The 26,931-nt window shown below is 34.9% G+C and overlaps 1 protein-coding gene and 1 pseudogene across 1 annotated transcript; both read left to right on the plus strand.

The window, feature by feature from the left end:
- The first annotated feature begins 9,750 nt into the window (after positions 1-9,750).
- LOC143645572 (olfactory receptor 5B2-like) lies at positions 9,751-10,716 on the plus strand. The gene has a single exon (XM_077114857.1). It carries the CDS (start codon positions 9,754-9,756, stop codon positions 10,714-10,716), a length of 963 nt encoding a protein of 320 aa, XP_076970972.1. The 5' UTR covers positions 9,751-9,753.
- Positions 10,717-11,568: 852 nt separating this feature from the next.
- LOC143645573 (olfactory receptor 5B2-like) lies at positions 11,569-25,905 on the plus strand (annotated as a pseudogene).
- Positions 25,906-26,931: the final 1,026 nt, after the last annotated feature.

The following is a 26,931-nucleotide window of genomic DNA, read 5'->3' on the forward strand; positions in this document are numbered from 1 at the left end:
ATGATAAATTTGAAGAGGTTAAATCATAACCCTGAATGTGAAGCCAAGTCACACGCTTGTACAGAACAAATCTGTACCCGCTAAACTTGCCTGTTCTGAGAAACGGCATGCGCCAGAAGTGAGAGTGTAGAGGAAGGAATAGACCTGTTTTCTTTGTTGAATAAAGTAATTCTGGGCAATAAATGCAATAGTAAGGCAAATGGGTGTTCCTTAAAAAAAGATTTTGTTAAGGAAACTTGTTGATGTTTCTTTGAGAAAGAGCAAACAATAAAGAATGCTAAATGAAAATAAAATAAAATTTTTAGAAACATGTCAATTCCAAGTGCTGGAGAGATGGTAAAGCAATTGGAATATATTGCTGGTGGGAATGCAAAATGATAGAGGCACTTGAGAAAACAAATTGGAGGTTCCTTATTCAATTAAACATATATTTACGATATGATCAAGCAATCCAAATCCAAGGTATTTACCTACATAAAATGAAAACCTATGTTCACTCAAAAAGCATTAAGCAAATGGTTAAATGACTTTATCCTTAGTTGCTAAACACAGAAACCAGCACACAGGTCCTTTCACTGGGGAATGGATAATAATCCGTAATGTCTGTAGGATGGAATATTACTCTTTAATAAAAAAAAGATTCCACTAGTGTTACAGAAAACAAAAAGGTGGGATCTCAAATGCACTAAGTGAGGTGAAAGACACCAGACTCAAAGGCTGCATATACTAGCATTCTATTTATATGAGACACTTGCATATGCAAAACTATGTGGACAGAAAACAGCTTGGGGACTACCAGAAGAAGTGGGTAGGAGAAGTTGACCACAAAGAAGCTTGAGGAAATTTATTTAGGTGATGAAATTGTTCTACATCATGATTGTACAAGTGGTTACATGACCATGTATATTTGTTTGAACTCTTAGAAGTATAAACTAACAACTGTGGATATTACTGTATGCAAATTATACTTTAATTATAAAAGAAAAAAGAAATGACAGCAACTCATGAACAAATGTGCACATGCTCTACATATCCAACTAAGTCCCCACAGGCATTAAAATTGCTTCTTTGCCAGGAAAGTGGAATAGGGAGCTATGTGCGCCCTCAGAGGGGCTGGCCCTGGGGGCTGAATGTCTGTATAACTCCCTCCTGATTCCCATGTATTAGTCTCTAAAGTCACATCATGAGTCCATGTAACATCATTTTAGAGGATGGAGACTGTGTGTGGAGACACTTTTGCTAATCATTTATTCATGTGAATAATAGTAAGACTTTCGCTTAAACTGAATATTTGCTATGATCCTGCGATATGTAGAAAAAAACACCCAAGACAAAAATTACATTGATTGACTTTAAAATAACCCTTTAGCAAATTACTGTCTATACCTTGCCTCTCTTGCTCTGTGAATTATGTGATATAAGTAATTTTATTATGATTATTTTACAAACAAGTAAGAGTATATTATTCCTACATGTACAGAGACAATGTATGGCAGGTGCAGGATTCAGGTTCTTGTATCCAAGTAAATATTCTTTCTTCCATCTTTCCCTGCCTTAGAAATCTTGGGACCTTTTGACCAGCATTGGCTGAGAATTCAATAAAGCCTTGTTCCATGGATGAATTTCTCATTTCAGACCCACATTTGGAATTGACTGTCCTTTTTTATCAAAGAACAAGGTAAGTTTTTATGATCCATTTACACTTTAATGAAAAGTGTACTTCATGGCAAAAGCAGTAGGGCAGCTACCATCAGTTATTTCAACCCAGAAACAGATATTTGAACATTCTTCCAAAACAATGAGACTGGGAAGTAAATTTCAAAACTTCGATCTGTAAAGAACTTTGTGATATATATAAAACATCGTGTCACTTTCCTAAAAAAAGAAGCAAAATAAATAGAATAGATAATATGCTCATTAAGTAAATTGTAATTTTATCTTGTTCACTATTTGTGGGCTTTTCATTCAAGGTCAAAAAAGAGAGACAAAAAAAGAACAAGGAGATGATATATCTTTAAATTGCCTGAGTGTCCTAATTGAATTAGCAAGATTAGTGCTCCACTTTAAACTTTTCCCCATAATCTCACTCTTTTAATAAATAGTTCATCTTCAAACACTGACAGTGAAGTGGCTATAAGCATAGTCTTTAATTTGTTTAGAACTGAGTTTGCTACTTGAAACTCCCTCATGCTAACTATGTAAGTATGGGCACCATGTAACATCTTGACCCTTCAATACCCTTAATGGTAAAGTGGGAATAATGATACCTACCTTTTAAGGTTATTTTGACAATTAAATGAAACGGTATTTATATCTATCTATATGTGTGTGTGAGTGTGTGTATATTTATTCATCATTGACTGTAGAATATAGTGTATACTGAAAGTGGTTGTGTCGCAAGTTAGCAAGCAGAGACTTTATGGGGTAGGCTTATAAAATAAAATTGCAAAAGGATGGAAAGAGTGGTTAGAAGAAGATGGATATCCTACCAAAGTTTCAAATTAAAACACAGAAAATTAAAGTACTTTAGCTGGTACAAAAACATATTTTTAAAAAAATTAAACATGGTGTTCACCACCAGAAAAGTTCTGCAGGCTAAAGACAATTCACAATATGATCTTTTTTATTTTTCTAAGAACAATCTTACTGAGATATATTCATATACCATACAAGGCATTCAAAGCGTTCAATCAGTCTTTTAGTATATTCACAGTTGTGCATTCACCACACAATTAGTTTTAGAATATTTTCTTTACTCTAAAAGAAAACCCATTACTCCTCAACAGTCGCCTCTCTATACCTTTATCCTCCCCTGCCTCTAGACAACCATTAATCTAAATCTGTCTTTATAGATTTGTTTGTATTTACATTTCATATCAACAGAATCATACAATATAGTATATTGTGTTCATTTCTTTCACTTAGCATAAAGGTGTTTTTTTATTTAAAGAAGTGTAGGTTTGCATAAAGGGCATGTAAAAGCAACAGTGTCCCATATACACCCCTATTGTTGACACTTTGCATTAGTGTGGTACTTTTTTTTAACAATTAAAAGAATATTAAAGCAGCATTATTATAACTGTATTTCATAGTTTCCATTAGGTGCATTTTTCCCATAAACCATCCTATTATTAATACCTTCTATTAGTGTTGTCCATTTTTTATAATTGATGAAAGAACATTCTTATACTTGCACAATTAATCCCAACCCATCATCCACAGCAGGGTTCACTGTGCTATACAGTCCAATGTTTTATCTCCTAACTTTCATTCTAGTAACGTACACAATTCAACACTTCTCATTTCAACCACTTTCACTTTCATAATTCAGTGCTGTTAGTTACTATCACAATAATGTACTCCCATAACCATCATCCTTTTTCAAACTTTACAAAAAACCTAAATAGAAATTCTGTACATATTAAGCATCACCTCAACCTACTTTACCTTCAGTCTATCCCCTAGTAACCTAAATTTGGGATTCAAATACTATGAGTGCTAATTATAATTAGCTCAGATCTGTGAGATCATACAGTACTGGCCCTTTTGTCCTTGGCTAATTTTACTCACCATTATGTCCTCAAGGTTCACCATGCTGTCACATGAATCGGGACTTCCTTCTTGCAGCTGAAAAATATTCCATTATATGTATATACCACATTTGTTTATCCATTCCCCAGTTGATGGACACTTGGGCTGTTTTCATTTTTTTGGCAATTGTGAATAATGCCACTAGGAACATTGGTGTGGAAATATCTATTTGAGTCTCTGCGTTCAGTTCTTCTGGGTATATGACTAATAAATAATGGGATTGCTGGATCATATGGCAAGTCTATAATTGGATTCCTGAGGAACAACCAAATTGTCTCTCACAGTGGCTGCACCATTTTACATTCCCACCAGCAATGAATGGGGGTTCCAATTTCTCCACATCTCCTACATTTGTAATTTTGTGGGGTTTTTTAAATCGTAGCCATTTGGTGCATATGAAATAATCTCATTGTGGTTTTGATTTGCATTCACTAATAACCATGGAAATAACATTCACTAGCTAGTGATGTTGAGCATATTTTCACGTGCTTTCTAGCCACTTGTATATCCTCTTCAGAAAAATACCTATTCAGGCTTTTTCTCCATTTTTTAAATTGGATTGTTTTTCTTTTTATTGTTGAGTTGAAACATTTTTTTAATATATTCTGGACATGAAACCCTTATCAGATATGTGGTTTCCAAATATTTTCTCCCATTGAACAGATTACCTTTTCACTTTTGTGACAAAGACCTGTAATACACAAAAGTTTTTCATTTTGAAGAGGTCCCTATTTATTTTTTCTTTCACTGCTTGTTCTTTCAGTGTAAAATCTAAGAACCATTGCCTATCAGAAGATCCTGGAGATGCTTCCCTATGATCTCTTCTAGGAGTTCTATAGACTTGGGCTCTTATATTTTGTGTTTGATCCATTTTGAGTTAATTTTTGTATATTATGTGAGATAGGAGTCTTCTCATTCATTTGTATATGGATATTCAATTCTCCCAGGGCCATTTGTTGAAGAGACTATTCTTACCCATTGAGTGGATTTGACAGTCTTGTTAAAAATCAATTGGCCATAGGTGCAAGGGTCTATATCTGAACCTCTGATTTGATTTAATTGGATAATATATCTATCTATCTTTATGACAGTATCATACTGGACCACTGCAGCTCTGCAGTATGATTTAAAAACAGTAAGTGTGAGTTACCAAACTTTGTTCTTCTCAAGATGTTTTTGCCGCTGGGGGCCATTGACTTGCACATTTGATACTTGACTTCAATTTCTGCAAAGTAGGTTGTTGTAATTTTGGTTGGGATTGCATTGAATCTGTGAATCACTTTGAGTAGGATTGACCTCTAATATTTAGTTTCCAGTCCATGGACATACGCTGTCCTTCCAATTATTTAGGTCCTCTTTGATTACTTTTAGCAATGTTTTGTAGTTTCTGGGTTGAAGTTCTTTACATCCTTGGTTAAATTTATTCCTAGATATTTGATTCTTTTAATTGGTGTTGTAAATGGATTTTTAAAGTATTCTCCTCAGCTTGCTCATCACTGTGTGTAGCTCTTGTACCACACCATTTTGCTGAATTCATTTATTAGCTCTAGTAGGTTTGTTTTAAAATTGTCAATTGAATATCAATAGGAAACACAACCTGAATAATGTGATAAGTGAACTAAATCTAACAGACATAAACTGAACATCAGAACCCCAAACAAGAGGATATACATTCTTCTTAAGTGTGCATCGCTCATTCTCCATGACAGACCACATGCTGGGTCACAAAGCAAGCCTCAATAAATTTGTAGAAATACATAGAAATACATAGCTTCATGTTATGATAGAGAATGTTTTAATTCTTCCTTTCCAATTTGGATGTCTTTTATTTCTTTTCCTTGCCTTATTGGTCTGGCTGGAACTTCCAGTACAATGTTTAATAAGAGTGGTGACAGTGGGCATCCTTGTCTTGTTCCGGGTCCTAGAGGTAACGCTTTCAGTCTTTGATCATTGAGAGCCACTATGTTAGCTGTGGGTTTTTCACATACGCCCTTTATCATGTTGAGGAAATTTCCTTCTTGTCCAATTTACCTAAGCATTTTTATGAAGAAAAGGTGTTGGATTTTTTCATATGCCCTTTCTCCATACCTTCACTGCATCCCGTATGTTTTGATATTTAATGTTCTCATTTTGAGTCATCTCACTGCTTGATCTTGCAGTTTCTTGTTTGACCCACTGATTGTTTAAGAATTTGCTGTTTTACTTTGATATATTTGGAAATTTTCCAATTATTTGCCTCTTATTGATTTGCAGCTTCATTCAATTGCAGTCAGAGAGAGTGCTCTGTATAATTTCAATTTTTTTTAAATTTATTGAGGCTTGCTTTGTGACCCAGCATGTGGTCTGTCATGGAGAATGAGCGATGCACACTTAAGAAGAATGTATATCCTCTCGTTTGGGGCTCTGATGTTCAGTTTATGTCTGTTAGATTTAGTTCACTTATCACATTATTCAGGTTGTGTTTCCTATTGATAATCAATCTTGATAGTTTATCTGCTGATAAGAGCAGTGTATTGAAATCTCTAAATATTGTTGTAAAGTTGTCTGTTTCTCCCTTCAGTTTTTTTCACTGTTTGCCTAATGTATTTTGAGACATCCTAGTTAGGTGCACAATATTTATATTTGTTAATTCTTCTTGGTGAGTTGCTTCGTCTTCTTTTTTTTTTAAATGTTTTCTGTTCTTGTTTGTTTCTTATAACAGCTTTAGATTTAAAGTTTATTTTGTCTGATATTATTATAGGTATCCAGCTCTTTTTTTGATTGGTATTTGCATGGAATATATTTTTCCACCCTTTCATTTTCAAACTATTTGTGACTTTTTGTCTAAGCAAATTGTTGTAAACGTATGGCTGATCATGTTCTTTATCCATTCTGCCAACCTCTTTCTTTTGACTGGGTAGTTTAGTCCATTAAGATTTAGTGCTATTACTTGAAGGACAGAATTTGACCATGTTTTCTTTGATTTTTCTATGTTGTGTCTTTTTTACCTCTTTTTCTTTTTTATTGTAAAATATTTTTCTGTATAGTTGATATTTTGAGATCTATTTAACTGATTCATTTATCATTTTCATTTCTGTAACTTTTTAAAATATGTTTTTGTAGTTAACCTGCAGTTTATATTACACAACCTATATCTATAACTTACTGACTTAAAAATATACTAATTGAACTGCAATATCATACATATTCTTACTTCAACAGCCCTCTGTTTCCCCTCTTTATGTTATCTCTGTCACAATTTACCACTTTATATTTTGCATATCCATCATTGGGAATAAACCTACCTACTTCAATTCCATTCCGATTTTATGTGAATTAAGTAATAGAGTTGCATATTGTGGATACAGTACTATTAGATTTTCCATTAACACTTCAGTTACCTTACTGATGATCTTCCTTTCTTCTTATGACTACAAGCCACTCTCTTCTGACTTTCCTTTAAATATGCAGAACTTCTTTCAGTATTTCTTTAGGAGAGCTCTTTTGTTAGTGAGCTCTCTCAGTTTCTGTTTATGTGTGATATTTTACTCTTCTTCATTTTTGAGGGACAGCTTTGCTGGATAAAGAATTCTTGGCTGGCAGTTTTCCTCTGTTGGTACCTTAAATATATCATACTGTGCCTTTTTGCATCCATGGTTTCTGATAAGAAATCTGCACTTAGTCTTACTGAGAATCCCTAGAATGTGGTGGAACACTTTTTTCTTTTGCATAAGCAGGCACCAGGAAACGAACCTCGGTCCCCAGCATGGCAGACGAGAAGTCTGCCTGCTGAACCACCGTGACCTTCCCGTGGAATACTTTTCTCTTGCTGCTTTCAGAACTCTGTCTTTATCTTTGACATCTGACATTCTGATTAGTGTCTGTATTGGACTAGGTCTATTAGGATTTATTCAGTTTGGAGTTTGTTGAGCTACTGGAACACATATATTGGCTTTTTCATAAGAGTTGGTAAATTGTCAGCCACTAGTTCCTCAAATATTCTTTCTACCCCCTTTTCTTTCCCTTCTCCTCTGAGACACCCATGACATGTATGTTTCTGTGCTTTGTGCAGTCTCTCAAATCCCTGAGACACTGCTCAATTTTTCTATTTTTTCTATCCATTCTTCTGGCTCTATGCTTTAAAATGTCCTGTCTTCTAGTTTGCTGAATCTTTCTTCTGTCTGTTCAAAACTGCTGTTGTATTTTAAGTCTATTTTTAATCTCTACATTTGTGCCTTTCATCCCCATAATTTTTATTATGTGTCTTTTTATACTTTAAAATTACTTTTTCTCACACTTTGTCTTCCCACCATCCTTTATTTCTTTATGCATATTTTCTTTCATCTCTTTGAATTGATTTGGGATATTTGTTTCAGTATCTTTGATTAGTTTTTCCAGTTTTAGAGTCTCCTCTGAAATTTTACTTTGACCCCTTGGTTGAACCATATCTTCCTGTTTCTTAGTATGCTTGTAATTTTTTTTGCTGTTGTCCATGCATCTAATTAACTTGGTGAGTTAACACTAACATTTTCAGGATTGCTTTTTTTTGTGCAGTTGTTTCACCTCCTGGAGAGGGCTTTCTTTCCTCTCTTCCTTCTCCAGGAATCTTGATCTCTTCTATTGTTTTTGTACAGTATTTGCTCCCCAGCTTCTATGATTTAATTAAATTCTGTCCTTCCCTCAGTGCCCTGTTTTCTGTATACTTTTCATTTCTGGGAACCATACTCTCTTACAAAGGCTCAGTTTATCCCCTTTTCATTTTTTTCTGTGAGGCTTTTTAACTTAAAGTTTCTTCTTCTTTAGTGTAAACCACCCCAGGGAGCTACTTGGGGTCAATCTAAAAGACTGGGTTACTACAGAAAAATCTGTTTTGCCTTTAGCTGTCCAGCCAACTGAAACTAGGTTGAGTGATTCTGTACTCTGTGGTGGTTTGTGTTCTTCCCTGTGTCTCTGTGAACATAAGTCCCTGTGACTCGATATGTGTGGAGTCCTCACTCATTTGGATGCGGAAAGAAAAACTGAGTAATATTTCAGGGCACAGAAAATTTCAGTGGGGCCCAGTATATGAGAAGAAGCAAATAAAAGAGGGAAGTTACCAGACTTCAAATTTCACCGACACCTTCAAGCTTTTCATGTCACCACCTCACTTTTCCAAATTTACATAGAAGCCATTATTCCATCCTAACAATAATCGTATACCTAACACTGGTGAAACTATGATAAATATGACATTTTACTCATCGTTTGGGTACATTATCTCATTTAATTCTTATAATTCCTTGAGGTAAATCTCATTAACAACTTCATTTTACATCCAGAGAAAACGAAGGTAAGAGAAGTTAAGTTGAGACCAATGACTCCTTAGTAAATGGTAGATTTGACATTTGAATGCCTATACACCCCTTCACAGATACCAAATTCCATACCCTGTTCGATACCTTCTATTCAGAATTGCCGTTGCGGCTGGTGCGTTCCCCTCCTGCTGCAGTTACCCCACCATGTATGCTATACACACATCTCCCGGTTACTTGACTGTAAAACACCAAATACTGAGTTTGGAAACAATAAAGAAGAGTAAACTGAGGCAAACTGAATTTGATTTAAATTAACATCACTGGACTTGGGAATCTCTCTTCCTCAGTTCAAGGCATGGTTTTGCAGGTTAATACTTATGCAGACCTAAATTAATTATTCACTCCCTGGTGCCTCAAAAGCTAAAAGAAGTGACAGCCAAGGTATCTCAACGGGATTTTGAGAAGAAAAATAAATATGTATATATAATGCCAAGAACAGTAAGTGGTATGTGAATACGTTAGAAGCATATGTATTTACCAGGCTTGGAAAATTTAAATGGCAGATATATTGAATTAAAGACATGTCAACTTGATCAAATCATTATATTTTTTAAAATCTGAGTCTACAAGTTAAAAAACAAATGTTCAGAAAGTGATTCATAAACATTATTCAGCCTCAGTAGCTTATAACTCCAATAATTACAGCATAAATTTAGTTCTCAATCTCATACTTTAACGCAGAGAATGTTTAAGTACAAATTATTGCTATAATGTGATAATTGACATAGTACTTATATTTATTAATTTCACTAAAACTGTTTTATGTTTAACATTCTGTTCATTTATTTTACATCACTACAGGGCATCTTCTGATTCTCAAATACCTTCAATGGAGAACAGTACAGAAGTGACTGAGTTCATCCTGCTGGGACTAACCGATGCCCCAGAACTGCAGGGCCCCCTGTTTGTAGTGTTCACCATCATCTACCTCATCACTGTATGTGGGAACCTGGGGATGATTGCATTGATTCTCTTGGACTCTCGACTCCACACTCCCATGTACTTTTTCCTTTGTAACCTCTCTTTGGTGGACTTTGGTTATTCCTCAGCTGTCACTCCCAAGGTGATGGCTGGGTTCCTCACAGGAGATAAGGTCATCTCCTACAATGCATGTGCTGCTCAGATGTTCTTTTTCACAGCATTTGCCACTGTGGAAAGTTACCTGCTGGCCTCAATGGCTTATGACCGCTATGCAGCAGTGTGTAAACCCCTACATTACACCACCACCATGACCACAAGTGTGTGTGTCCAGTTGGCAGTGGGGTCCTATGTCTTTGGTTTCCTGAATGCCTCCATTCACATTGGGAACACATTCCGCCTCTCTTTCTGTAGATCCGATGTGATCAACCACTTTTTCTGTGATATTCCAGCAGTCCTGGTTCTCTCTTGCTCTGATAGACATGTGAGTGATCTGGTTGTTGTTTTTGTGGTGAGCTTCAATGTGTTTTTTGCTCTTTTGGTTATCTCAATTTCCTACCTGTTCATATTTATCACTGTCCTGAAGATGCACTCAGCTAAGGGATATCAGAAGGCTTTATCCACATGTGCTTCCCACCTCACTGCAGTCTCCATCTTCTATGGCACAGCCATCTTCATGTATGTACAGCCCAGCTCCAGTCATTCCATGGACACAGACAAAATGGCATCCACCTTCTATGCTATCATCATCCCTATGCTGAACCCTCTGGTCTATAGTCTGAGGAACAAGGAGGTCAAGAATGCATTCAAGAAGGTTGTTGAGAAGTCAAAATTTTCCCTAAGCTTAACCTTTGTAGGATCCACAATGACATAGTTTAATCCCTCTCCTGTCTTCTTCATGAAATGGCTCACATTTTCAAGGTCACACTGTATCTAGAACCCTAAAGTGGTATCTTTGCTTTCTTATAGAAATCTGTTGTCTACAAGAAAGAGAACATATATATGGAAATGTAATGAGGATGCTTGAGGGGGAAATGAATTATGGGTTCTGCTCAATCACTGCACTTCATACACACTGATTTGTTATTCCTAAACAACTCCAACCTTGCTTCTCCCTCAGGGCCTTTTGCCACCTATTCTCTGTTTGGAATATATCCTAACTTCTTGAAGGTATCTTCTAAAATGATATTATGTCATAGACATACCAATATCCAATGGACCTTGTCCTCTCCCTGCTTTATTCTTCACAGTCCCAATCACATCTCAACGCTTGTTATTTCCTCTTTGTTCACTTGTTAATCTCCCCTAACTAAAATGTACCTTCCACAAGTGACTTTCTCTGCTTTACTAGCAACCTTATCCCCAACACGTAAATTATGGCCTAGTTCATACTAATTTCTCAATAAATATTTGTTTAATTAATTAATTTTTTGATCCAACTTTCCATATATTTGAGTGACTAATAATCATAATTTATTACCCATAATATAATTCTTTAAATATAAACTTTGTGCCTTTCATGAGACACGGCTGATTTTTTTTAATCTACATTTTCACTCAGTACTTACAGGCTCTGCTTTTGGATAAATTAATGACTTTTAGAATTCCCACAGCAGAATGGATCATTTCAAATAATTTTAACTTTTTGCAATAGGAATGACTTCTTACAAAGTGATAAATAACACGTGAAATCAATTACGTTTAGTAAGTCATAAAAAAGCAACGCATGAGACTAAGAGAAGATTCCTATCTGATTCAATGTGAAAAATTCTTCATAAATATTGATGACTCCTTTGATTCCAAACCCCCACAGACAATGTAAGTAAGACAATAATTATCAGCAATAAACATAACAGCTCAATATGCTAACATAGTACACAATAATTGTGTATTTGATTTTGATCCTTAGGTGAACTCAATTCTATAATAATGCTACCCAAAGGAATTTGTATCCATTTCTTATTTCTCTTCATATATAAAATTGGAACCATTGAACATATCAAAATATATAAAATTGGGCTTTAACATCCATAAAGGGTCATGCTGATGATAGTGAGGCAATGTATTATAATCTCAATATTCTTTCTTTGGTGTTTTTCATCCTGCAACCATTCTTTGAATTATTATTTTAAAATCATTTTAAATTTTGGAATACTTTTACTTCCAAAAATTTGAAGATATATTATAGACAGTTCTCATATACCCCTCACCCCATTCCCCTTATTGATAACATCTTACTTTACCTAGATAACGTTCTTAAAACTAAGAAATTAACATTGGCATGCAAATATTACATAATTTTCATAATTATGATGATTAATTTCTTGTTTCAACTTTGTTCTGTTACAGTGTCAAGTTGTTTGGTGAAGCAAGTACTGATCTGATTGTTACTCTAAGGATATTTCATAGATTTAAATCAGTCAGCTGATTACATCTATAATCAACTAAAGAGATTACCTTCAATCATGAGGAAAATATCATCCAGTCATTTAAATGCCTTTAAAGGAAAGCTGATTATTTCAGCAGTCAAAAGGAAGAATTTCCGTGTCAACTTCAGCCAACCAGCTTTTCCTGGGGAATTCACTGAAAATATTCACTAGAATTCCCAACTTGTGGCCTGCTCTACAGAGTTCAGACTTGTTCATCCCCACAGTTGTGTGAGCCAGTTCCTGTAATAGATCTCATAATATTTACATTATATGTCTAATTTTCTGTCAGTTCTGTTTCCCTGGAGAACCCTGACAAATATGGATTGTATTCATATTTTATTATTTTCCCACTAATCTCCTTTTTTTCTTGCAGAATCAATCCTGGATACAGCATTACATTGTTTACATGTCTCCTTACTCTCTTCTGTAACACTTTTCAGTTTCTCATTAGTTCCTTGTTTTTCATGACCGCATTAGTATTAGTATATTACATGTAAATACATATGTAGAGATGGAAATTCTTTCTTTTAATTGCTGAAATCATCAGTTTTCTTTTAGGATTTCTGACTGATTAGATGAGACTTCTCTCGTTGCTAAAGGCAATTTCCTTATTTTATCAGCCATAGATGCAATCAAATGACTAATGATTTTAATACAGTTTCTACCAAGCCAGGGATTACTTAACCAAACAACTGGTCCACATAAGCTTGTTGAGTTGGCACATGCACTTAACCATTACAATGACCTTGACCGTTTTGAGAATTTCTGTTTAGATATTTGTAGAATTCCTTCCTATTTGTACTTCTTTGATTTCCTCCCTCATATTTAGACAAGAGCTATAAGATTTGGGAAGAATAAAAAGTGCCTTCCTAATTGTTATTTCTGGATTTTGATGAGCTGTTTTATATATATATACGTGTAACCTGGTATTCAGAGATAAGAATGAAGTCAACCAGTTCAGGATTAAGGTAATTCAGAATACAGGGATGAGGAAGGCATTGTCTGTTTTAGAACATCACTTACTCTTTGAGAAAAAAAGGAAGAAAGGTTTATTTCAACCATAACTGAAATTTTCTGAAGCACATAATCTAACTCAGCCTGTCTAGATAGTTCATTTAAACAACCCAAACACAGGGAGCCCAAAATAAGAATGACAGCCTTTAATCCTGTATAGCTTAATGTAATGCCAGGATACACCCCAGAGTATACTAAGCAAATAATCAAAAACTATTGGCAAAGTCCCTTGAGGGATGGGAACAAAAATAGGGAACTATTAAATTTTACCACCAGAGAAACCCCTGATACTGTGTCAAACATTAGGGACACTCAAATTAATAAGCCAAGCCCTTGATCTTGAAGCTTACTCTTATGAAGCTTATGTATGTAGCAGAGAAGTTTAACCTTCCTATAGGTATGCCTTAATGTTACTTCTGGAGAACCTCTTTTGTTGCTTAAATGTATCCTCTCTCTAAGTCCAATTCTTCAAGTGAAACCATTGCCCTCTCCACTACATGGGACATGACATCCAGGGGTGAAAGTCTCCCTGGTGATGTGGGAAATGACTCCCAGGGATGAGCCTGGCTCTGGCACTATGGGATCAACAATGCCATCCACCAAAAGCGGGGAAATTAGTGTAACAAATAAGGTATCAGTGGCTGAGAGGTTTCAAATAGAGTCAAGAGTCTACACTGGAGGTCACTCTTATGCAAGCTTCAGTTAGAAATTGCTACTTACCATAATTTGCCATCCCCAACTGCAACCATTCCTAGAAAATCCAAAAGAATACCTAGGGCATTATATAAAATCCAACAAAGGTTCAATGAACTAAGATAATTTTCCAGAAACCTACAACCTCCAGGTGGGTCCCTGGACCAGGTAAGTCCTGAAATGCAGAGGGACCAACCTCTCCAGATCATCAAATAGTTCCTTCCTCATATCCCATCTTATACACAGCCCATCCAATAGGAAAAACTTAGAATGAGCGTAGCTCAAATACCCCTGAAAAGTGGGAAAAAGATCAAAGGTGATGATGGAGTTATATAGAGAAGGTAGGATTTAACAAATGAGTATGAATGCCGAATCATTATATTTCTTTTAGTCTCCAGTACCTGAGTGCAGCTAGAAGTAAAAATCTAAAATTGTGGAATTGTAACCCATCTCAAACTGTGAAATCTGTTCTACAACTATTTGTTGTATTGTATTTTGAAATTCATTGCTTTTTTGCATTTATGTTACATATATATCTCACTGTGATTTTCATTTACATTTCCACAATGATCTATGTTATTTAACAGTTTTTCCTGTGCTCATAAAACTTTTTGAAGAAATGCCTACTCAAAAAATTTACATTTTTAATTAGGTTGTTTGTATTGTTCTTTGAGTGACAAGAATTCTTTATATGTATAAATATGATTTGCAAATGTTTTTCCAAATATTTATTTTGCTTTTTCATTATTTTTATAGGGTCGTTTGATGTACAAATGTTTTTAGATATCCTGAGGTATAAATTACCAATTTGTTGGTCAGGTGCTCATGCTTTTGTAGTATATCTTAGAATCCATTGTCAAATCCAAGATCACAAGGATTTGCCCTTAATTTTTTTCTAAAAGTTTTAACACACATTCATGTCTTTGATCCATCTTAAGTTGCTGTTTTTTTTCTATAAAAGTGTGAGGAAGGAGTCCAACTTCATTCTTTTTTTCATGTTATTCCAGCACCATTTGTTGAAGAAACTTTTATATCCTTCATTGAATTGTACTGGAATGCTTTTTGAAATCAATATATGGAGAGGTGGTTTTATTTCTGTACTGGTGATGCTATTTCACTGTTCCATACATCTATCCTTAAGCCAGTACCACATCGTTCTGACTGCTGTAACTGCGTAGGCAGTGTTGAAATCGGAATGTGTTAGACCTCCAATTTTGTTCTTCATTTTTCAAAATTGTTTTGCCCACTCAAGGTCTTCTGCAGTTCCATATGAATTTTAAGAAGAACTTTCACATTTCTGTGAAATAGGTCTTTGGTATTTTGTTAAAAATGCCATTAAGTATGTAGATCATTTGGGGGAGTACTGCCATTTAACAAAAGTAAATCTTCAAATCCATGAAAATGGAATGCCTTACCATTTTTAATGTTCTGTATTTCTTTCATCAATCTTTTGCAATTTTCAGTGTTCAAACCTGAATCTCCTATGTTAAATTTATTCTTATATATTTCATGATTTTTGGTGTAATTATAAATGGAATTTTCTTTGCATTGTTCATTCCTACTCTACAGAAATACAACATTTGTTGCCTCTTTTTTTTATGACCTGCAGCTTTGAAATTTTTTTATTTTTAGCTCTAGTGCATTTCTTTAGGATTTCCTAAGTGTGGGATTTTAGCTCATTTGCAAGTAAACGTAGTACTATTTTTCTTTTCTGATTTGTATTGCTTTATTTATTTTTCTTGCCTAACTGCTTTGGTTATAACTTCTAGCACATTGTTGAGTAGAAGTGATGAAATCATGCATCTTTGTCCTGTTTCTGGTATTAGGTGGAAGCTTTTATTCTTTTACTATTATATGATGTTATCCATGGCTTAATTTTGTTTTTAATAAATTAGCTTTATCAGGCTGAAGACATTCTTTTATGTATGGAATTGCTGAGTACTTTATCATGAAACGCTGCTGGATTTTTTTCTCAACTTCGTTTACTGCACCAATTGAGATGATTATGTGGGTTTTTTTTTTTACCTCATTCTATTAATGTGGTGTATTAAATAAATTGATTTGTGTATCTTAAAGCACCTTTGAATTTCTAGGATAAATCGCACTTCATCATCATGTACAGTATTTTTATTATGCTGCTTTTTCAGATCGCTAGTGTTTGGATGAGAATTATTGTATCTGTAATCTTAATGGATATTGTTCTGTAGTTTTCTTTTCTTGTGATATTTTTAACTCGTTTTGGTATCAGGGTAATACTGAGTCATATATATAATGTATGAGGAATTGTTTGGACTTCCTCTATTTTTTTTTTTCTTTTTTGGAACTGTAGTTAAATCTGTAAATTTTTTGTGGAATTTTCCAGGGAATCCTTTCTGTCCTTGTCCTTTCCTTTGTTAGGATGTTTCACCTTAAATATGTTGTTATAAATTTCTATTTCTTTTTATCAATTTTAGTAGTTTCTGTGTTTCTAGCATGGTTTCCATTTCATTTTGGTCATTTAATTTGTTTTGTAAAATCATTCATATTCTTCCATTATTACACTTTTTATTTCAGTAAGGTCAGTAGTAATGTTCTTACTTTTATTTCTGACTTTTTTTTGAGTTTTTCTTTTCTTCTTGATTATCTGCTAGAGGTATTTTGATTTTCCTCATATACTCAATAAACTGACTTTTTTGTTTCACTGATTTTATCTACTGTTTTTCTCTTCTCCATTACGTTTACCTCTACTTTAATCTTTATTATTTCCATCTCTCTGCTAGCTTTGGAATAGTTTGCTGTCCTCCTGCAATTCCTTAAGATGTAAATCTTGTTACTGACATGACACTTTTCTTTTTTAATGTAGTTTTTACAGCTCTAAGTTTCCTTCTGTTGCTGATTTTTGTGCTGCCTACCATAAGCTTTGATATGTTGTTTTCCATTTTTGTTTGATTCAAAGTATTTCCCAACTCCCCCTATTATCTTTGAACCTTGAGTTGGTTAACAGTTTATTCTTTAATTTCCACATGCAGTTGATCCTCATTATTCACATTTTCCATATGGGAATGTAATATTCAGGTACATGTATTCACTAAAAAGGTATGTGACATTTTCACCAACATTTTCTTACCCTAGGGAAACAAAAAAAAAATTGCAATTAAGTTTGAACAAGTCTGGTTCAGTTTTCATTACTTCAGCATTCATGGGAATTTTATAGACCATATAAGTACCACTGATAACAAGAAAATGCTTTTTAATGAATTTTCTGATTTTCTTTCATTGTTTTCTATCTCTGTACAATTGTGGTCAGAGAAGATACGTTGCATGATTTCAATTTTTAAAAATTTACTGATACCTGTTTTGGGGCTTAATGTGAGATCTGCTGTGGAGAACATCTATGTGCATTTGTGAAGAATGCTGATTCTGCTTTTTTGGGATGAGTGTTATACTGTTATAGCACTGTTCACATCTTCTGTTTCATTAATGATCTTCTGTCTGGCTAGTCTGTCCATTATTGAAATTTGGGTATTTACTGCTCCAACTATTATTGTAAAACAGTCTATTTCTCCCTACATTTCTGTCCATTTTCATGTATAAACTCTGCAGCTTTGTGGTTAAGCATGCCTTTGTTTATAATTGTGCTATCTCCTTGATGGATTGACTCTTGCATCAATATATAATGTCCTTCTTTGTCTCTTTTAATGCTTTCTGAATTAAAACTTTTGTCTGGAAAATAGCAACAGATTTTTTTAAGTTGTTATTTTTATTATATCTTTTACCGTGCCTTCACTTTCAACCCACTTGAATCTTTGGCTCCAAAGTGCTTTTCTTGGAGACACAACATAGTCGGATCATTTTTGTTTTATCTGCTTTCTGCCAGGTTATTTTTAATGGAAAACTTTGTCCATTTACATTTAAAGTGATTACTAACAGAGTGGCGTGATGGTGGCTCAGTGTCAGAGTGCCTGAGATCTGGGTTCAATTCCCAGTGAATGCCTAGGCAAAAAAAAAAAATAGTGATTACTAATAAGGAAAATCTTACTTCTGCTATGTTGCTATTGTTTTCTATATATCATCTATTATGTGTCCTTTGAATTTGAATTACTGACTTCTATGTGTTTTGTTTGTTTTTATTAATGCACCATACTTATTCCCTGCTCATTTCCTTTTCTGAGTTTTTTTTCAGCTATTTTTAATATAATCTGGAGTTTACAATTAATATACTAAACATAAAAATCTAGTTTAATAATGAAAACATTGCTTCAAAAGTTTAATAATGTAAAAATGCTATTATACAGCTCTTTCATTTCCCCCTTTATGCCATTATTCTCACCAATGACATCTTTATACATTGTGTGTACATTAGCATAGGCTTATAATTATTGTTGCATGCATTTGTATTTTAAATTATGTAAGTACAATAGAGGAGTGGCAAACAAAAAATACAATAATACTAGCTTATATATTTACTATGTAGTGTATTTATTTCTTTATATGGCCTCAAACTATTATCCAATTCATAATAGCCTGAAGAACCCCCATTAGCAGTTCTTGTAGGTCAGCATTACTAACAATCTTTTTAAGCTTTTATTTATTTGGTAATGTCTTAGTTCCTAGATTGTTTTTGAAGGAGAATTTTGTTATGCATAGTATTCTTGCTTGACAGTTTTTTAAATATGCCATTTCACTGCCTTCTGGCCTCCATGGTTTTTAATGAGAAATTGGCTGTTTATCCTATTCAGTGTCTCTTAGGTAATGTGTTATTTTTCTCTTGCTGATTTCAAGGTTCCCTTTTTGTTTTGGGCCTTCAAAATTTGAAAGATAATGTGTTGATATGAATCTCTCTGTATTTACTCTATAAGAGTTCATTGAACCTTGTATGTGTATGATATTTTATCATCTGTGGGAAGTTTTCAGCCATCATTCCTTCAAGTAACCTTTCTGCTCCCTTTTTTCTGTTTGCTCCTTTTGGAGCTGCTACTTTGTATATGTTGGTACAAATATCTTTACTTATATTTGATGGGTTGTTGCTCTCCTGGTTTGTTTTAGCATATTTAAGAAAGCTAATTTAAAATCTTTGTCCAGTAAGTCCAATGCTTGTGCTTCCTCAAGGATGGTTTGTAATAATTATTTTCCTCATTGAACAGTCTATACTTTCTTGTTTGTTTACATGATTCTTAATTTAAAAAAATATGTGCTTCTATTGACAACTCTTCACACACACAAAGTCCATATATGGTGTACAATATATGACTCACAACATGATCACATAATTATGTGTTCATCGCCATGGTAATTTTTTAGAACATTTGCATCACTCAAGAAAAAAAATGTAAAGAAAAAAGAAGGAAAATGCACATCCCATACTCCTTACCACTCCCTCTCCAATCTACCCAATTCATCTCACCATTTGTCCCCGCTATTATTTGTTTATTTTTAATCCATATTTTTTTACTCATCTGTCCATAACCTGGATAAAAGGAGCATCAAACACAAGGTTTTCACAATAACACAGTCAGCTTTGTTAACATGATTCTGAATTTTTGTTTAAAAACTCGACATTTTCAATATTATAAATTAATAAATCTATAAATCAAAATCTCCCTTTCTCATGGTTTGTTGTTGCTTACTCTGGGTTGCAGTTACTCCTTTGTTTATAGACATTTCTAAACTCTTCTTTAAAGACTGTACTCTTCGTCCTGTGTGGTCTCTGAAATCTCTGTTTTGTAGTTTATGGTCGACCAGTGGCTTGACGTGAACGTCCTTAAATACCATGTTTAAGTCACCTTGCTCTTGATTCAGCATTCATTTGGTTGTTGGAAACCTTTGATTATTTTCCAAAGTTCAAAGTTGATTCTGATCATTTTTTCCTTTTTCTATTGGTGTTTTTTGTAGAACTTGGTTCATGTGATTTCCTATCCAACCATTTTTCCTGTCTTGCTCTGATTGGATACTTGGCATAACATTTTCTCCCCACACAAATAATCCAATATAATCTCCCCAACTCAAGGTCCTCATTTTAATCACATTCTCAAAATCTTTGCATTAAAATTCAACATAGAAGCATTCCAAGCATTATTATCTTGGAAATATTGTCTTTAAGACCCAATATTCAGCCATCTGAACAGTTTTTTCTCTATTTATGCTCTTATATGACCATCACAGGTTATTTGTGTAAGGTGAAGACTCCAAATGGTCACTCAAAAACACAGGCTTCTGAAAGCATCCTAATCAGTAACAACATCTGCTGCAACATGCAGCCTCCTCTGATACTGTGGTTGGGGAAGACACTACTAGAGGGTTACTCATATGTGTCAGGGTACACAGACCTATCTCAAATTACCAACATTTCATTGTCTAAAATTAGCAAACATCTTTGTCTAGCTGCAAATGAGACACATATATATGGAGAAGTAGGTGCAGTGTGTGTGAACAACTAACTTCTTTCTTAGGTTCAAATCATATCATTCAGGGCTTCTGGAAGTTTGAAGGAGTGAGGACAGTGACGTCTGACATCCATGAATCAGCTAGATATCTCCTAACTTGAAGTTGCCAAAAACAGAAAGCTAATTTTCATTCCATGGTATACAATTTTTTTTAAATAATATGACAGCAATATTTAATCTATAAGGCATCTAATTTATGTAAGATAGATATTGTATTCAACTCTGTATATATTGTCATCTCATATAATCTTCTAAAAAGTCCTATTAGAAATGCATGAAATTATGGTCTCCCTCTTCACAGATGAGATGCTGAAGTTTAAAAGTTTAAATCACTTCCTGAATTTTATATCAAATCACCAGACTGCACAGAATGAATTTCTAATTCTACACTTGTGTACATGAAAAAAGGTATTTGTTCTAGTTTGCTAGCTGCCAGAATGCAATACACCAGAGACAGATTGGCTTTTAATAAAAGGGGATTTATTTCATTAGTTCTTCAGAGGAAACGCAGCTAACTTTTAACTGAGGTTCTTTCTTACATGGGAAGGCACAGGGTGATCTCTGCTGGCCTTCTTTCCAGGCCTCTGGGTTCCAACAACTTTCCCTGGGGTGATTCCTTTCTGCATCTTCAAAGGCCTGGGCTGAGCTGTGAGTGCTGAAATGAGGTATGCTGAGCTGTTTGGGCTGTGCTACGTTGAGCTCTCTCATTTAAGCACCAGCCAATTAAGTCAAACGTCATTCATTACAGCAGGCACGCCTCTTAGCCAACTGCAGATGTAATGAACAGCAAATGAAGTTCACATACCATCAGCTCGTGGCCACAGCAACAGAACTAGGTGCCTTCACCTGGCCAAGTTGACAACTGAATCTGACTATCACAGCATTGTGATTCTGTTTTGGAGTATGCACTTAGAGGTGACTGTGCAGTGTAAAGATTCCTCTCCATCGTTTGTAAAGTTCTTCCCAAGGAAGGTCTGTGGTGGTAAGACAAATGGGTGATTTTTTTAAAGAAATCTTTTGCTAAGGAGACTTCTTGAGATTTGTTTGAGGAAGATCAAAATTAAAGTGAAATCAAAAGAAAATTAGATTTTAAAACCATCTAAGAATACCAACTACATACAAGGATGTGAGGCAATTGGAATACATTTCTGGTGGGAGTGTACAATGGTAGAGTCACTTAAGAAACAGTTTGTCAGCTTCTTATTCCATTAAATGTATATTTACCATGTGACCAAGCAATTCAACCCCTAGGTCTTAAGTTCACACAAAAGAACTTTAGGCAGATGTTTAGAGGGCATTTATTTGTAAATATTAAACACTGGAACTAACACAAATACCTCTCAACTGGGGAACAAACAATATGCATATATAATGGAATACTACTCTACAATAAAGAGATTCCACTAGTGATACAGGTAATAATATGGATGGGTCTCAAATGCATTCTAAGTGAGAAAAGCCACACTCTAAGGCAACATACTCTAGGATGTTATTTATGACAATATATGTTGACAAAAAACAGTTTAGTGGTTGCTAGGAGTAGTAAGGTAGAAGAGTTTGACTACTGTGGGAGAAGAGGCTCCCAGAAACAAACTCAGCTGAATATTTTATAAGAAATGGAGGTTATTTATATGAGTTTGGTAGGGGTTACATGATCGTATACACATCACCAACTTCTTAGAACTATTTGCTAAAAATTCGATATTATTGTGTGTAAATTATGATTTAATCAGAAAAAAAGAGAAGAAATGGCAATAAGTAATGCACAAACATGGGTGCATTCTCAACACCAAGACCAATTTAGGTCTCAGCATGCAGTTTAATTGCTTCTTCCCCAGGAATAGATGATAGGCTATAAATGCCTTCATCGGGAGCATCCCTTGAGAGCGCTGTGTTTCTACAGCTCTCTACTGATACCCCACTATTAGCCACTGAAATCTGAGCATCACTCCCTGATATATTATTTTAGAAGGATAAAACTGTCTGCAGAGCCATTTAGATCATAATTTACTCATTTGAATATTGATCATTTACGTACACATAGACCTTGCTCAAAATGAGGATGTGCTATAAGTCTGCAACCATGGACAGGGAAATTACCCCAAGATAAAAATTATTATACTGATTATCTTTAAAGCAGTAAAGACTCAGTGAGTTGTTTGTCAGCTCGCCTTTCATTTTCTCTTAACAGCCACGATTCTGTAAATTATGTGAAAGAAGAAATTTTATTATGTTCATTGTGCAAATAGGAGGAAATAAATGACTTCTGTAAGGAAACAGAAAAAATAAGTGGTAGATTCCGGATTGGAACCCAGTTTCCTGGCTCCATGTCCATATTTTATACTTCATCTTTCCCTGCTGTAGATACTGTGAAACCATTTGACCAACATCTGATAGAGGACTCATTTAGTATTGTTTCATGGCTGAATTTCTCATTTCAGACTCATAATTAGGGATCGATGTTTCCTATTTCCAAGGAGCAAGGTAAGAATCAGTACTCCACATACTCTTTTATTTGGCCTGCTATATCTATGATAAGTTCCTTGAACCTAAAATTGGATGAATTGAACATCTTTCTGAAATACTGAGGTGGGTCAGTGTATAAATGACAAAACATCTTGAGTAGGGAGTTTGGTGATAATTAAGAAACATCATGATTTCTTAAAGAAGGTGACTTTTTAAAAAGTATAGATAATGCTCTGATTGACTAAATAGTAATTTCATTTTATTCACTATCTCTTTTCTCTTACTATAGGTAAAAAGAAACTAACAGAATAGAGTGTGAAATAATACTTTATGCTAGAGAAGGGTCTTCAATTAGTAACATCTGTATTCCAATCTAATCTTTTCCACCTAACCTCACCTTATTATTCCTAGTACATTTACACTGACAATGAGATCTCAGAAACACTGACACTGATATCGCTAAAAGTAGTGCTTATATTTGGTCAGAAGTATATTTGTTTCTTGAGTTTTTAATATTACTCATGTCAGATGTTTAATTAAGAAGTGTCATGGAAAGCCTGGAATTCAGTTCCTTTAGTGGTAAAATGGGAATCAAATACTAACTTCTTTATAAGTTCTTGTGAGGTACAGTTGTGAAAGGATTAAGAACAATACGGCAGAAAACAATGGTTAGCAGAACTGCCAAAGCCATCATATTCAAATAAAACGCACTCTGCTTGCACAAGAACAAATTCAAAACAAAATTTTAAAATCCAGAGATTACCACCAGAACATATCTTCCAGCTAAAGACAACCACAATTTATGAACGTTTGACTATCAAACTCTAATTCAGCTTTGAAATGGTACTAATGAGAAAAAGAATGAGTTTAAGAAAGAAGAGTTTCATTCCAGCAAAACATGGATTGCAATGAAAAAAAAAGCAAATAATCACATGCAAAGACTAACAAAGTCCTTCGTAGATGGAGGAGGGACAGACAGAAACAATGGAGGGCACAGAAAATCTTAGTGCAAATAGTTTTGAGAACAGTCTCATTGAAAAGGAAGACTACTAGAATTCAAACTTACCCAAACCTTTGAGCCTGTTGCCACCCATGTTTCCCAAACTAAAGTAGAAGCCAGCGTTCCAGCCTAATAATAGTATTAACTAATCAGGCCTGTGTTAATCACTAAAATTGTACTAATTTTTAAAATGCATTATATCATTTAATTCTCACAATAATCCCTTGAGGTAGGCATCATTATCATCTTCATTTTATAAGTGGAAAAAACGCGACTTAGAGATGTTAAACCAGGACTGATGACTCCAAGTAGTAAATGATATTTGAAAGCATATACACTTCTCCCAGAACCCAAAGAATTGCCTTTGCTCACTGTACAGGCTTCAACCACTGCAGTTATCCATATACATATACAGTACTAAGCTTACATCTCTGTTAACTCACTGTTAAATACCAAATACTGAGCTTGGCCCTATGGAAACGATGATAATTGTAAATTGAGCTCAGATCAATTTGATTTCAATTTAGTTAAGACCGTTGGACATGGAACTCACTCTGCCTCAGTACAAAACTTGGCTTTGCCAGTTAATAGTTCTGTAAACGTAAATAGCTCAGCACCTTGCACCTCATTAGTTAAATGGGAGTAGCAGCTTATAGATTTTATATGGCTGTTGATAGTGATACAATAATATGAATATAAAGGTGCTTCCTCAGGGTCTGACATGTGAACAATATAGAAGTGTAAGCTTTATTGAGGCTCAGAAAGCCTGAATTGGCAGATGCTTTCATTCCAGATATGTCATCTTGATCAAGACATTACATATTCTACATATAAGTTTACAAACTTATGAAATTGAAAATTTGAGGAGATGATCCATGAACATTACTCAGTTTCAATAACTTGCAGTCCATAAATAATTTATGCATTAAATGTTGTTGTGAAGTCCATGCTTTAGGTATGGAGAGTCTTAAATACAATGTTTACTATACTCAAAATAAAATAATGTCTATGATATATTTCAATTTTACTGCTATCTACTCCTTGTTTAAAACTCTGTTCTTTTTCATTGCTACAGGGCAGCTTCTGATTCTCAAATACCTTCAATGGTGAACAGCACAGAAGTGACTGAGTTCATCCTGCTGGGACTAACCGATGCCCCAGAACTGCAGGGCCCCCTGTTTGTAGTGTTCACCATCATTTACCTCATCAGTGTATGTGGGAACCTGGGGGTGATTGTATTGATTCTCTTAGACTCTCGACTCCACACTCCCATGTACTTTTTCCTCTGTAACCTCTCTCTGGTGGACTTTGGTTACTTCTCAGCTGTCACCCCCAAGGTGATGGCTGGGTTCCTCACAGGAGATAAGGTCATCTCCTACAATGTATGTGCTGCTCAGATGTTCTTTTTCATAGCATTTGCCACTGTGGAAAGTTACCTGTTGACCTCAATGGCCTATGACTGCCACGCATCAGTGTGTAAACCCCTACATTACACCACCACCATGACCACAAGTGTGTGTGTCCAATTGGCAGTGGGTTCCTATGTCTGTGGTTTCCTGAATGCCTCCATTCACACTGGGGACACATTCCACCTCTCTTTCTGTAGGTCCAATGTCACCCAAAACTTTTTCTGTGATGCTCCAGCAATTATGGGTCCCTCTTGCTCTGATGGACATGTGTCTGGTCTGATTGTTGTTTTTGTGGTGAGTTTCAATGTACTATTTACCCTTCTAGTTATCTTGATTTCCTAACTGTTCATATTAATCACCATCCTGAAGGTGCACTCAGCTAAGGGATAGCAGCAAGCTTTTTCCATATGGGTTTCCCACCTCACTGCAGTCTCCATCTTCTATGGGAGAATCATGTTCACGTATGTACAACCCAGCTCCAGCCATTCAATGGACACAGACAAAGTGGCATCTGTGTTCTATGCTATTGTCATCCCCGTGCTGAACCCTCTGGTCTACAGCCTGAGGTACAAGGAGGTCAAGAGCACATTTAGGAAAGTTGTTAAGAAGGCAGAGTTCTCTCTGGCATAATCATTTAACTTTGTAGGTTCTACAATGACCTAGTTTCATCTATGCCATACAATTTTAAAGGCCACACTATGCTAAAATCCTTGTAATACTCTTCACCTTTTAAAATCTGTTGTCTGGATAAGGAAAACATTATGCCCAGAAATGTAATACCTGAATGATGGTGGCTGAGGGGGTAGCTTAAAAATTTGAGGTTCTGCTTATCAAAAATCTTATTGATATTTGAATTACTCACATATTCACATGTTCTTATTTTCTCTAACATATATCATGAAAGCCTCATGTAGAGAAGGGCACACAAAAGTCCATTAACTGAAATGTATACAAGGGTCCCCTGTGTGCACAAACTCACAGGACTGGGGAATCATTCAATGAAGTCAATGGAGTGTGGCCAGTATGTGATAAACATTTTAAAACAGCAAATTGACATATCGTAATTTAAACTTTTGTCTCATTTGTTTATCTAGTTGAAAAAGTATTTTGAGTGTTTAGAATGAAGAAAAAATGAGATTATGGATTTTTAAATAAATACATTTGCCTTCTTTTGGCACGCAGAACTATATATGTATATCATCTTAAGGTGAATATTATGTCTTTTCTAGAAGTATTTGATAGAAGTAGTGTGGTCATATGATAATTTTCAAAAGGAAACAGATTAGAGTATAGAGAAGTGTACTTATAGGAAGGAAATTTTTACATTTATCAGTATATGACAACCAAGCCTTCACATTTTGAAATAGTTTTTAAAAGCAGTGAGAGTAATGATAGTGCTAACCATTTTTCACCCAAGAAATGCTATGTAATGGCTAATGCCACTCATTCATGGATACTTTAACTTTATTTGAGATTCTTTATCTCATCACTCTCCTGTTCTTGACCACACTTTCTTTATGCTGATTTCCTCAACAATTTAAGGACAACTCTATCCCAACTCCTGCCTCAGGGCATTTTTATTTGCTATTCCCTCTGCTTGGATTATTCCCTTACTCTGATCCCTGCCCATGAGCTTTGTGCTTTATTTACATCTTT

This window comes from Tamandua tetradactyla, chromosome 9 (assembly GCF_023851605.1).
Source record: "Tamandua tetradactyla isolate mTamTet1 chromosome 9, mTamTet1.pri, whole genome shotgun sequence".
NCBI classification, from domain to species: domain Eukaryota; kingdom Metazoa; phylum Chordata; class Mammalia; order Pilosa; family Myrmecophagidae; genus Tamandua; species Tamandua tetradactyla.